The sequence below is a fragment of the Pleuronectes platessa genome, chromosome 20 (genome assembly GCF_947347685.1).
Source record: "Pleuronectes platessa chromosome 20, fPlePla1.1, whole genome shotgun sequence".
Classification (NCBI taxonomy): Eukaryota; Metazoa; Chordata; class Actinopteri; order Pleuronectiformes; family Pleuronectidae; genus Pleuronectes; species Pleuronectes platessa.
Window position 1 is genome coordinate 7,514,467 of NC_070645.1, and position 12,801 is coordinate 7,527,267.

Consider the following 12,801-nt stretch of genomic DNA (forward strand, 5'->3'; position numbering starts at 1 on the left):
TATGCAGAAAATTACCTCATAATCAAACCCGATAATGACTGTAAGCACTTCCTCCACCTTTATTCCTCAATATCACTTACTCTGGTGCATGCATTGTTTCCTTTCAGCCCCGACTGGCTCCGAGCTCCAGGCTACTGGTGTTCGCTCTCAGTCAAGGATACAAAACAAATAGTGACTGTTGCCTGTGTGTTTATATCTGGTCGTCTGTAAGCATGTTTGAGGCCTGTGCTGTACCTATGGCCAATAGCACAGAGGGAAGAGTGGGAGGGGAGGTTGGTGAAAGGGGCAGTGAGAGTGTGAGAAATGCGTGGTGCTGCACCAGTTGTAATGGCAGCCTAAAAACGATGTCATGACATCACTTAGGCCTGGTCTGCCGCCGCTGCCAGGCTGAGGCCATCCAAACTCACCAGCCCAGTGGAAAGAAACCAGCTCCCACAGCAACCACACGTCACTGCCAAGAGCAGCCTCACAAACCAACGACAGGAACTTAGGGAACCTCAGGTCAGCGGGACCCAGAAAGGCTGGTAATTTCTCCTGCTGCGTGGATCGGATGAGATACCTGCACTTCATTTCCTGTGCTTCTTGTTGCGTCTTGGGTCAAATGTGACTAGCATAAGTATAAGGGAAATTCCAGGAAGCTAAACTCAGCGAGCAGCATTTCACAATGGGGGCTGATTGCTTGGGCATTGCATCATCACTCAGCATATTTCTTTTTTTTTTCTTCAGGCTGAAGCTGAGAACTGTGAAAGTGGCAGTCTGTGAAATGAAGTAGGAACGCCAGTCTTAGACGGTTTACGTAGAGAAGAGTTATTCTCCTGTAGCTGTAACTACGGCTCAAGCAGATGGTGGCAAGATCTCTGCAACCGGAACAGCTTCTATACGAGTTTAGATGCAAAGATGTTCCACTCCTGAGAGGTTTTAAAGAATAGCCCTGGCTTTAAGAGGCTAGTTTTGAAAGCTCACAAAGTGTGTGTAAGGGGCCAGCGACTGTGTGTGTGTGAGTTTGCGTGTGTATGTGTGTGGGGGCGTGAGTTAGTGTGTGTGCGAGGCAGGCTGCCTGAATGAAGACATTGAGGGGATTTCCTGGTGCCGAGAGACACATCATGGCAAAGGCATCCGGCAGGATTAGCAGCTGGAGCCAAACGTGTCCTCACTCTGCAGCAGCAGCAGCATGGGCCCAGCACAGACACACGACACACACTAAGACACACGCTCACGAACCAAGGGACGATAAACTCTCCCACACCTCGATGTTGAGTCGAAACTGCGATACAGCTTATTTAACACCTAATGGGTGTAATGCTTAAACCCCTGGAGTTAATCTTTCACTAAGAATAACTCTGCTGTAATGCAGCGTATTGAGGGTGTGTGAAGTAGTTGTGCAATTGATGTTTGTACAAGGTCTATGCCGAAAGTCTTTTCATCGAGGAATGTCTGCATCCATGGAAATGTAATAAGATCTCTAAAAGGGCTTTGTGTGTGCTGCTGAATTAAAGGAACTTGTGGAACCTTTTGAGAAATATACCTTTTTGCATTTTTCCAAGAGGTATTTATAATCCTATGGAGTTTCTCCTTGTAATTTTCGTAATATGTCTAAGGAAGATGTTGATATTCCCAACGGCCTCATCTTTTCCCTCTCTGCCTCTGCATTTCCTGCCTTCCATTACTGTCAGCATCTAGAGGCCACAGGGGCTAACAATTTAGCAAGCTAGCATGCATGTAACATAATGCAGGAAATGTTGATATTCCCAATGGCCTCATCTTTTCCCTCTGTCATCATGCCTTTGCATTTCCTGCATCACATTACGTGACTGCGAGCTTGCTTCGTGTTTGACCTATGTGGATTCTCTAGACAGGAACATATAGCGTCTATGTTGTTGCTGCCTAGCAGTGGTGTTCTCCTGACAACCACTTGAATGCCAAGCACACCAAGGACATGACTTCCAACATCGTAACCACAACTCACGAGGTCCGTATGCAAGCAGCAAGAGACTGGCTAAAAAGCCAACAGGCCGGGAACACACTCGTTCTAGTCACAACAGAGTTTTAAGATAGGCTAATTGTGACTAGCCCAGACGTTAGAAAGCGATTAAGCACAACTGACAAAAATATCAAACTTTTCCATTCCACAATGGTGGTATTTGAAGAGGACTATGGTTTACCTTGTGTGTTCCTGTGCTGTCCGGGTCCATTTTGGAGACCGTCATCTGGGGAAAAAACATCACAGTGGAAAGAAGTCAAAAATACAGTAAATGACCGGTTGTGATTACTTTGCTGAGGAAAGAATAGACGCACTATACTGCTCCAGGCGACAGTGTATCCATGTTCCTGTGGTCCTACATTCTTAGGGCCCTGTTTCCCCCAGCTCAATACTCAACAAACGAACCTCATAATGTGTTCAGGTCAAATCTGACCCTTTCCAAATGAAATTAAGTAAATATGCAGTTTTTTACTGGAGCAATTACACTGACCCCTAACTCCTAACCCTAAAGGTGATGAATTCCCTCAAGTGAAGGTCTATTATAACACTTAACATCAGCCCAGGTCATTTCATACTTAGTATCATACTGCAGAGCTGGGGTACATCTTGTTCACGTCACCGTTATGTGCTAGAGAGATGAGGAACATTGTGCCCTGCGGCTGCACACACGTAGAACTGGGAAACATAGATCCCTTTGGTAATATGTTCCATGGGGATTGTTGGAATAACCCCCTCCATGTCAGTCAAGGGCCGTTACACATGCAAATTTACCACAAGAGAGGGTGTACAGAGCAAAAAAGTGCATGTGCTTGTGAGACACTATTTTTGCATATTCACTATGTAGGAGTTCACGTGGGTTCTCACAGGCTTAGCAGGTGTGAATATAAACAAACACGCTACGATAGGATGATATATTTTGAGGGTTCATGATTTTAACTGTGCATGTGTGGATCAGGAAAAACATTTCCACAAACAACCATGTAAATACACCAATACAAGAGTGTAGAGCATTGGCCATCTGGAGCCGGTAACAGCCACCTCGCACGAATCCTCTATCGTGCGTATGTTATTTGTCTTCGTACTGTTCCTTCCAGAGGAAGTGAGAGGTGTGTAATCGTACATGTTGTCTTTATGTACGTACTGTGCAGCAACCTGCTTTTTAATGCTACTCACCCATGTTTACTGTCATCATCAGGAAGTGGCCCTGTTGAACTCGAGCACAGAGCTCGACTTCTCTCTGCAAGCGAAGATTTCACCCTGAGAGCGAGAAAAACAAAAAAAACACGGTTTCAACATCCACAAACGGTGACATTTTCCTTCTGCTCGGTGCACATAATATTTCTGCGATTGCACAAAAACAATGACCAAACAGGACGCAGGTGGCAGTTTCAACACAAAGCTTTTTTTCCCTACATCATCGGAGCCCCTGCTTCTTTTATTTATTTAATCTTTATTTAACCAGGATGGTCTCTTGAGGTCAACATATCCTTTTTTTTTTTACTCCTGGCAGACAAATAACAACACGACAGCCAAGAACTGCTTCTGACGCTGGTAACTGAATCCATCTAAATCGTGTGAATACCCTGATGTCTCGTTTCTGCCACACAGAAACCCAGCTACAAGCCAGCGGTCGTGGAGGAATTTCTCAGTGTTTGATAATGGAGTTGCCTGGTGTCCATGAGTTCCCGTGGTGCAGCAGTTAAAGACCAAGAGCAAATCAAAAACTAAGCCAAAGGCTTTATGTATTACACTAGTGAGCACAAACAGAAAAATGGTTGTCACATCCCATAATGGACGGATGTAAAGAGACTTCTATGTGTGATGGTTTTTTTTGGACCACTGATGATAGCACATAAAGAGCAATGTAAATGTGGATTTTTCTTAAAAATGACAGCTGCATCCTGTTGCATGCTCACATTTCACAAATACACACACACACACACACGCACGCGCACGCACACGCACGCACACGCACGCACGCGCACGCACACACGCAAACGCGTTTCTTTAAATGCAGGCTTGGCAAAAGGGGACCAGGAACTAGAGAAATAGTTGCAGTACTGCTGCTGCTTTGTCATCAAGATTCGAAAAAACCTAAAAGAGATTATTCATTGAAATGAGTTCAAGCTTTATTCAAAGTGAGCCGATCTCTACTTTGCTCAACAACTCTGGCCACAAGTGGAAATTATGTGATAGTGGCAAAAACTTAAATGTTGTGGTGCAGTAGAGCGAACATTCAAAAGTAAACAGATCAGAGAATTACCTCATGCCAGTTGTATAGTCATATCCGTCTATCACTAACGCTTCTTTTCTTTTTTTTATGACTGCACCACAGCATGGGTCTGTAACCCCAAAACATTTAGCACAGACAAACTCTCCAGCTCATCTGCAGAGACACAAAGAGTATTCAAGCGAACACAAATAGTTTCTCTTTGTGTTCGCTCGAAAACTCTTGATATAAGGGGAAGAAAAAACGGTCACTGGAGCAATTTGCAGCCTGAGGGGCAGCGACCCAGGGTGCCAGCAGAGTTTGAACATGGCAACCCATATTACGCCGCTGTTAGTGGCACAATCAAAACAGCTGAAGGAGTGGAAAGGTAAATATGGAGCCAGAGAAACAGTTTCAAGGGTGACCACTTTCTGTGAAAAAGGGTAAATCCGTCAAACGTTGAGCTTTGACCGTACGAAAACTTACATCAACAGAACTATAGAGAACTGCAATGTGCCAAATACATACAGATCTGTTTTATACGACCAATAGGTGGTAGCACAGTTGGAGAATAGCAGAGGGAAGTGGGTATGATATGTCAAAGTAAAGCTCTCTATCAGGCTGTGCTCGTATGGTGCTGCTGACCACACATGAAAAGAGATGAGGAACGGCAACAAGACAGGTGGTCTCCTAACACAGCGCCGCCCGGTCTGTCGATGCCACGCACAAACGAACGCACACACGGGAACAGAGCAGCTCCTGTCCCATGCCAGCGAGTCGCCAGATGGCCCATCTGCTTCGCCCCTCTGCCCAGCGTGATACCGGGCGAGTGGTGCCCACTGATCACCGGCCCAAATTATCCACACACGTCTTGGCAGGCGGGCGATGTGACAGCCCTGCTTGTTGAGGATCAAATGCTAATCGCCACTCGCTCTTGTTGCTCTGCTGCCTGGCGTCCTCCAGGAGGAGACTGTCTGTCTCCCCATTAAATCACTGGTGGAGTAAATCACAAGATAAACCAACAAGGCTGCGCACATCCAGAAGTGTTTGAGACATGCTGACGCACTTCACTGTCAAATGTGGATAACATCACCATTCAGGGCCAATGTTTCACAGGCAGAGGCCTCTCCCTTTGTCACAGTGCGGGGACTGTGCTGAAATGCCAGAGGAAGTTAATTAAAAAGAGGACAGCAGAGGATGAGATTTCAGACGAGGGTTATGGGGAATTGTTCGAACCAGACAAAGCAGAGTCCTGCTCCTCAAACCACACACAGCTATTTTATTTTTGTTGGAACGGAGGAATGATCAGGAACCGCAGCCAAGACGATGCAGGCAAGCACGTATATGCATATAAGCTATCCTCTTTCAGCTCAGTTACATCACTTTCTTACCAAGTAAACAGTGTGGCTGAGAGTCTCAGAGGGAACTCCCCCCCTCTTCGGGCTGAAGCAGTGGAGGGCCTGCTCTGCAGCTGCCTGGTGGCCTGAGCAGCATGACCTCATGTCTGACATCACTCTTGTGGAGTCCCAAATAAATCATATCAAAGGTCAACGTTTGAAATGTACAATATGCCTGTTGAGCTCACTGGATTTCCATTCTCCAGGACAGCTTGTCAGTAAAACCACTGAATGCCAAAAAAGAAGACAATCGCATTGGTCGTTGGGTGAAGGGGACAAGATAGCTGAGTTTGATCACTGGAGTCAAGGCACTACAGCGATGGAGGCCACGGATCAGAGCAGCTTGATCCCTCACAGGCCACGAGGTCAGAGAGTTTCTTTATGGACAAGCATGGACTGTAAGATGGCCGACACATCACCACTTCCTCCCAGCATCCAGAAATGAAGGACGGGGGATGAAGCCACTGTAGGAAGGTTGACTTATTTATCCCTTCAGGCTTGTGTTAACAGTGGACAAGATGACCATGTGAATGCGAAAAGGGTCACGTGTAGTGGACCACAAACTACCTACCTAAATTGACACAAACTATATCTGAGAGGAAATGTATCAGACCATATAATTTGGCCTGTGTCCCATCCAACTACATGGAGGAGGTGGGGTTTATGACCTATACTGCAGCCGGGAGGCAGGTGGGAGTCAATACCCTTTAGCTTTACACTTGGGGAGCCATCATCATGTTTATCTACTGTCTATGAGAACAACCCAGAGAAATGTATCTCACTACTATTCATTCATTCTGCCGTGTTAATGCATCAGAGGCCTGTCATCCCTAAGAGAGAGCTCACTGCTAGACACAATAACCGGTGGCCTGTCTGAATTACAATATGTGCAGGAAGTGGAGGGTGATTAGTGAACCACGCATATTTAGGTGACTTGCTCTTTTTAAAAGGTCAGTGAAGGGGTTGTCCTGTCCGCTGAACGCTTGCCAAGTCTCCACTGTGGCCCCACATGAGTCAGAAGGGTTACGCAGGACGATTCTGGGAAGCAAGACAATACTTTGTGTCCTGCACACGGACCGGGGCCGGGGGATTTCAATGCAGGGAGATGTGTGAAGATTTCTGGGAGGTGGTAGGAGTGTGTGGGCGAGAGTACGTCACTCCATGTGGGGCTTCGGCACTCATTTATAATAACATTGGCTCCCCGTGCTTTACATCACATGAGAACAGATCCAGGCTCTTCAGTGGGACACAGGGATTAATGATGCCTTACTAGAACACATCAAGAGGATTCTTCCCGTCATCCTGTAGAAAATCTATGTTTTATTTTAAATAAAGGAAATTCCCTTTTGATGTGACGCCATTATTAACACATCTTCACATTTTGCTTCTACTGCTCAGGAGTTGCCAGTTATTCAAGGAAGCTTGATTTCCTTGTAGCTTTATGTTCATTTTTTTACTCAAGTCTATAGAGACACTTCCCATAGCATGTGATTTCTTTAAATAACTTGTTTTGTACAACTAGCTGGAGAAGTTAACAGCATTTTCAAATATTTAAAGTATAAAACAAAGAAAATAACCAAATCCTTAGATTTTTAGGATCTAGAAACGGCAACAGTTTGGCATTTCTATTGTTTTGGTATTTCTTAGGTTCTTGTCTATTGATTTGTCTGTGAACTATCTAAACTAAATATCTGATCAACCAGTTAATGGAATACAATGAATTTAGTCCAGTGAATGAGTACTAATGACTTGATGATCCATCAACGTTTTATCTGATACAGATAGATGCTTAAAAGGACTTTTTTAAATCCATTTTTCCCAGATGATGCATCTGAGTGTGGATACCAAAAATCGGGACCATTTGGGAACCAGCAACTTTTCCATATTTTTGCTTAATTAAGTACTTCAGTGACTCTTTTTTTAACGTGTGTAGGCACTGGTCTCCTCCAATGAAATTCCAAGGAGACAGACGTATTAAGCGGAGAGAGTAGTTGGTCTAATCGGGACCCAAGGGGGCATATGAAGAGTGGAGCTGGATGTTAACTCAATCGACAGGTACCAATCAAACTCCAGTGTAAGAGGACCCTCCTCAGAGAAAGTGATCGCTCTATTAGCTCAGCGATAAGTCGAAGCTGTTCCGTCATCATCAAGCACACAACAGTCGCTAAAAATAGCCAAATGAAGGAGTGACTCTCCTGAGGACCACGATACATCCACTCCTTGGATCACCGGGCCTGTATTCTCCCCTCGAGAGGAATCTCAGCACAATCTGTGGAGTAAGCTGTCTTTTCCATTATGCGGTGACACGCCATTACAAGCACATTCATTCATTGTGTTCCTCCACCCAAATGCAGCCATGCGGAGACAGCTCATAGACTTAGACCAATTTCATGAGGCAGTATGTCAAACAGCTGTGGTTCAGGAAGAGGCAAGAAAGTATTTCTGTTTCACCACCGAGCCGTTTACCACAGAGAGTCCCTGCTCTCTAGGGTTGAGCGAGCAAGATTAGGAAATATCTTAAAGTTATTTTATGACTTAATGCCAAAAGTCAAGCCTATCGAATTCTCAACTGCATGCAGGCTTCAATATTTCATTCATATATTCATATTTGATCGCATGTGCTCTGGTAGACATTGAAACAAAAGACGTCTGACCAGTAGTGGTATTTTTACGTACACAAACTTGTCCTCAGTGTTATTGTATGACCTAGTCTGTCTGCAGTGTGTTGTCTATCCGGCTGTCCTTGCAGCCTCTGGCTCTGCTGCTGCTGCTGGAGGCATTGTCCTCGCAGTCAGACAAGCCGTGCAGACAAAGCTCAATCAGGCAGTTTCCGCCTGGTTTCTGGAGAGCAGGAGGAGGGGGTCGGACTTTACTGGACTTCCACACATAAAGAGAGGCCACTCGTAGAGGAATCAGACCCCTTTCCCTTTCTCATTTTGTTCTTTTAAGAGCTTAATTTTACTTCACCAATGTCGTATTTTCTACTTTTAGCCTTTAAAAAGTACATAAATAAAATAAAGCTGAAATAAAAAAACTGGAATTTTTATTAGAGGTCGTTTATCCAGCACCACACACAAAGAAGCGACTTCGTCAGAGGGTAAGTGTTTTTGCGTCATCTTGGGTGCGCCACAGCCGTCTTGGCACACCTGTGTTTGAGCTATGCCAAACTTTATCCCCTGCACATGAGCTCAATCTCTGTCACACTGTTCAGGAAGCACTGGGTTTGCCTGGGCCACTCAAACACAATCAGAGAGGCACATTCAAGCCGATGCAGCAATTTCTATGACTGAGAGGTGGATCCTCGTTCCAGCTCTGAGGTGGCGTATTCTCTGAAAACAAGTTTTCAATCAGTTTTTTGACAGTTTGTTTTTCTCTGTGCCCTGACCAGCCTGCATGATGCTGCAACCACCTTGCTTTGCTACAGATATGGTTTAAACCACGTAGCCAGTCAGATAAAGTGTTTGGAAATTTGGCCAATGAGTTACACTTGATTTCTTATGCTCAAGGCGATCTGTGTGACCTGGCAATGTCGGAGAGGATTTGTCAAGTCTTTAACCCAAGTCCCTCTAGCCAATCCTTTACACAGGCCCGCCTGTTGGATGGAGTGCTGCAGGGATATCTGTCTTCCTCCCTGGTTCTTCCATCACGGCAGAGCTCCTCTGAAACTCTGTTACGATGGATTTACCTCCGTTTTGCTTCCCACCAGCTCTTCCCTGCCCAGTTTGGTCAGACAGGCGGCTTTAAGTACAGTCAGGGGGGTCATTCCCAATTATCTTCCATTACTGTGTGGGTCCCACTGCACTCCTGCAAACTGCAGCAAACTACAGCCCATAAATGCTTTTGTCCCAGGCATCAGCCCTCAACACTACTGCAGAGGACTGGAGAAGATTACCTGTAATACTTTGGTTTTGACAGGAGTGGGTCTTTATTTATTATATCCAGCGAAAGCATTGCGACTCCCTTTCGGACCCAACAAAGTTCTACTGCCGTCTCAAGGAACACTGGAAGGAAATCTCGGTGGTCTAGGCTCAGTTTAGAACATTATTGTATTGGCTTGTTCACATTGGTAAACTGTTTATATTAATAAAAAACTTTTAAAGTTTGTTTTGCTAGCACTGTCACCACAGGGCCAGAAGGTTCTCAGTTAAAATCCTGTGGAGTTTATGATCAAAATCAAAAGCAGCAGAGAGTGAGTTGTAATCACTTTTAGTTCCAAGTACAATGAAACAAAAATTCCCCACAGCACCCAAAATGCAATCAATAGTATCAGCATATAAAAATACTGTCATGCGAGTTAAGAAAGTATTTCTCACACTTAAAGACACATTTATTTTGTTTTCCCTGTAACCAAGCAACATGTAAAACATGTCATTGAGGGAAGATAATCAGTCAGTGTCTGAGTCACAGTGACCTTTAACCCCCCGGCCCTGTCAGTGGGCGTCTGGCAAGTGGTCAGGCTTCTGTGAAGTCAGCAAAGATAGCATCGCACTTCACACTCCTTGCTGAGAGGGAGAGGAGGGTCGCGTTCGTCCTGACGAAGACACTCGCGAGGGCTTACGGCATAAAGTCGACAGCGGGACGTTAAAGGAGAGTTAATGTATGAAGTTCCTTAGAAGCGAGCGGCTGAGGAACATGACCCGAGTGAGCAAACTCTGACACACTTTCAGACGGGCCCTCAAGAAATGTCAACAGAGGCTGTGAATCAACTCTCCAAACCTTTTTTATCAAATGACCGACAGCATAGACCTGGCACCAAGTTGACCTGTGAAACAGAAAGTCAGGCTAGAAACCTTCAGGCCCCCTTTTTTTTTTTTTTTTTTTTATAAATAGTCCCATTAAAACACAATTAGTAAACCATTGCTTTTGTATCTGGCTGCCATTTCTACTGTGGGATCCAGTCCCGTTATCAGCCAAATGGACTGTTTTGCTTGCGGCACACCAACCATATCTGTAGGCGGTTTCCACTTGACAGTTTGATTCTCACTTTAGGGCCATTTCAGAGCCCCTGGGGGCAGTGCCAACGTGCCGATAAACCCATCCGTCAGTCCGCTGCTCAGACTCCTGCGAGTGCCGTTCATATTGATTCGAATTGATGAACAGGATGGCCTCATTAAAATCTAATTTGGCGGGACGGTCTCAGAGGTGTGCCATCACGTTGGAATATGTGCTGAGAGACGGATGAGGGACCGCCGCCATCCTCATCACAACTCTACACCACGGAGGCTGTTAACCTGGACTGGGATGGAGACGGACAGGGAGCAGAAAGAGCAAGGGGGGTGGGGGGGGGGGGGAACTTTTCAGGGGATCGTTCCGTTCTAGGGAGAACGCTGCTTCGAGTGACCACAGTGAATCACAGAGGTCTGGAGGACTGACAGCAGAGAGAGAGAACACAGCACAGGGAGGATGAATGAGTCCATAGGAGCCGGATGACAGAGACTTTCCAGAAATCACTCCTCACACCTCCAGATTGAAGCCGTTTCCCACTGAATGGAGACTTTTGCAGTGGAAATGGGTTCAACTTCACTTTACTGTGCGAGACTTCACGTCTATAATCCTGCTACAAAACATGTATTCTTCTCACACTGCGTTTATTCTGTTTGTGTATATTATTTATATTTGACATTTCCTGTGTTTAGGTATTTATTACTTATACTGATTTCTCTATTTCGATGGTCCTCTTTGCTGGTGTAACATGGCAAACAACCCTGATGTTAGACTAATAAAGAATTGACTTTATCATATCATACCTTAAGTAACCACTTTAAACCCTGTGCAAACCTTTATTCTAGCAATTAAATACAGATTTATTAAGAAAGTCCCTGTATCTCCTGAGGACTGAAACAGGCCGTTAGGTGCCTGAAGGTTTATTATGAATCTGTTTCTGCACAGATTTAAATCATACGAAGAAACATCTATTTGGTCCAACTTTCCACTTGTGAGAAACCTTCTCCAGTCAAAGTAAACACACAACGACAAAACAACAATTTAAACTACACACAAGTGAGGCAATCATAGATGCACGTGCACTTTAATGTGCTGGTTTTTCAGTCAGGAAATAGAAAAAGCAGTGTCGGCACGAAAAACAAATGAAGAAACAAAAAACAATCCAGACATGTTTTACCTTGTTATCTGTGTGACTCCATGTTGTTGGGGCTGCAATGTTTGTTTGATTGTCACAGAGGAACAACAAAAAATCCCAACAGTTGCAGAGCAACAACAACAAAATAATTTAAAAAAAAAATCTTCCCCAAACAACACTGAGCTGGTTTATCCGGAAACTGAAGCGCAGGAATCACGAACGCAGCCTGACATCAAGGGATCAAAGCTTCTCCTCCACGAGTCGCAAGTAAATCCACAAGCTGCGCGTTTGTTTCGCGGGAGAACAAACTGCGAACGGTGGATGTGTTCGAGAGGAAAGTTTCTTCTTCTTCTTCTTCTTCCTCTTCCTCTTGCTCCCTCGTCTCCTCGCGCACTGACACGGGAGCTGCTGCTTCTCGCTGCTCTGATGTCAGCGGCAACGTGAGATCCAGGAAGTGGTGACGCGGTACCGAGGCAGCAGCGTCCTCAGCGGAGCGAGCACCGCCCCCGCGTGGACACACGGAGCAAGTGCAGCAATCCGAGCCTGCTTGTTCAAGCTAGGAGAAAGAATGATGAATAATAATAATTCATTTATGGATTAATTAATGTCCAACAGTGTTTTAGAAAAGGAATCAATGAGAAAATTTGGCTTTTGGGCTTCAGAGATTTGTTTTGGACACGTTCACATTCACTGCAAATTAAGAAAACACATGTAAATAGGAAAAAACACGTTCAAATTAGCAAAAGAACTTCATCAATTGGACGAGACATACGATGCAAAAAGTCACGACAAGTGCAAATACAGAAACGTGCTGGAAATTCTGAAAACGACAATGGAAATGTTTCCAGGGAACCAAAACAAAGTGATGAACCCGTCTGTAGTTCAATGCTTTGTGAAGTTCCATCACCACTGACGAGCTGCAGACTTCAATCAGTTCAAAAGTGCAGAAACAGTATCAGCACCGGCAGACCCTGTATTATCACCTTTTGAAACTCCCTCAGCTGCTATAAGTCACAAGTTCTGCTCAGACGCATTCATTTAGCATTTTGTGTCCGGCGCCTGTATGTGCAGCGCCTGATTATCAGTTCTCATTAGTCGACAGACAGGAGCTCCTCTCGGTTCATGATTCTTATGA

General features: G+C 45.0%; 1 protein-coding gene across 1 annotated transcript in view; it reads right to left on the reverse strand.

Annotated features, from left to right (window-relative positions):
* Window positions 1-12,103, reverse strand: part of map3k22 (mitogen-activated protein kinase kinase kinase 22) — a 35,432-nt gene extending 23,329 nt beyond the window's left edge. The window contains exons 1-3 of the mRNA XM_053412634.1: window positions 11,709-12,103; window positions 3,155-3,238; window positions 2,163-2,207 (exon numbers count right to left, since the gene is read on the reverse strand). Coding sequence (XP_053268609.1) covers window positions 2,163-2,207; window positions 3,155-3,173 — 64 coding nt within the window. The 5' untranslated portion in view covers window positions 3,174-3,238; window positions 11,709-12,103. The remainder of the gene's footprint in view (window positions 1-2,162; window positions 2,208-3,154; window positions 3,239-11,708) is intronic.
* Between the last annotated feature and the right edge of the window lie 698 nt (window positions 12,104-12,801).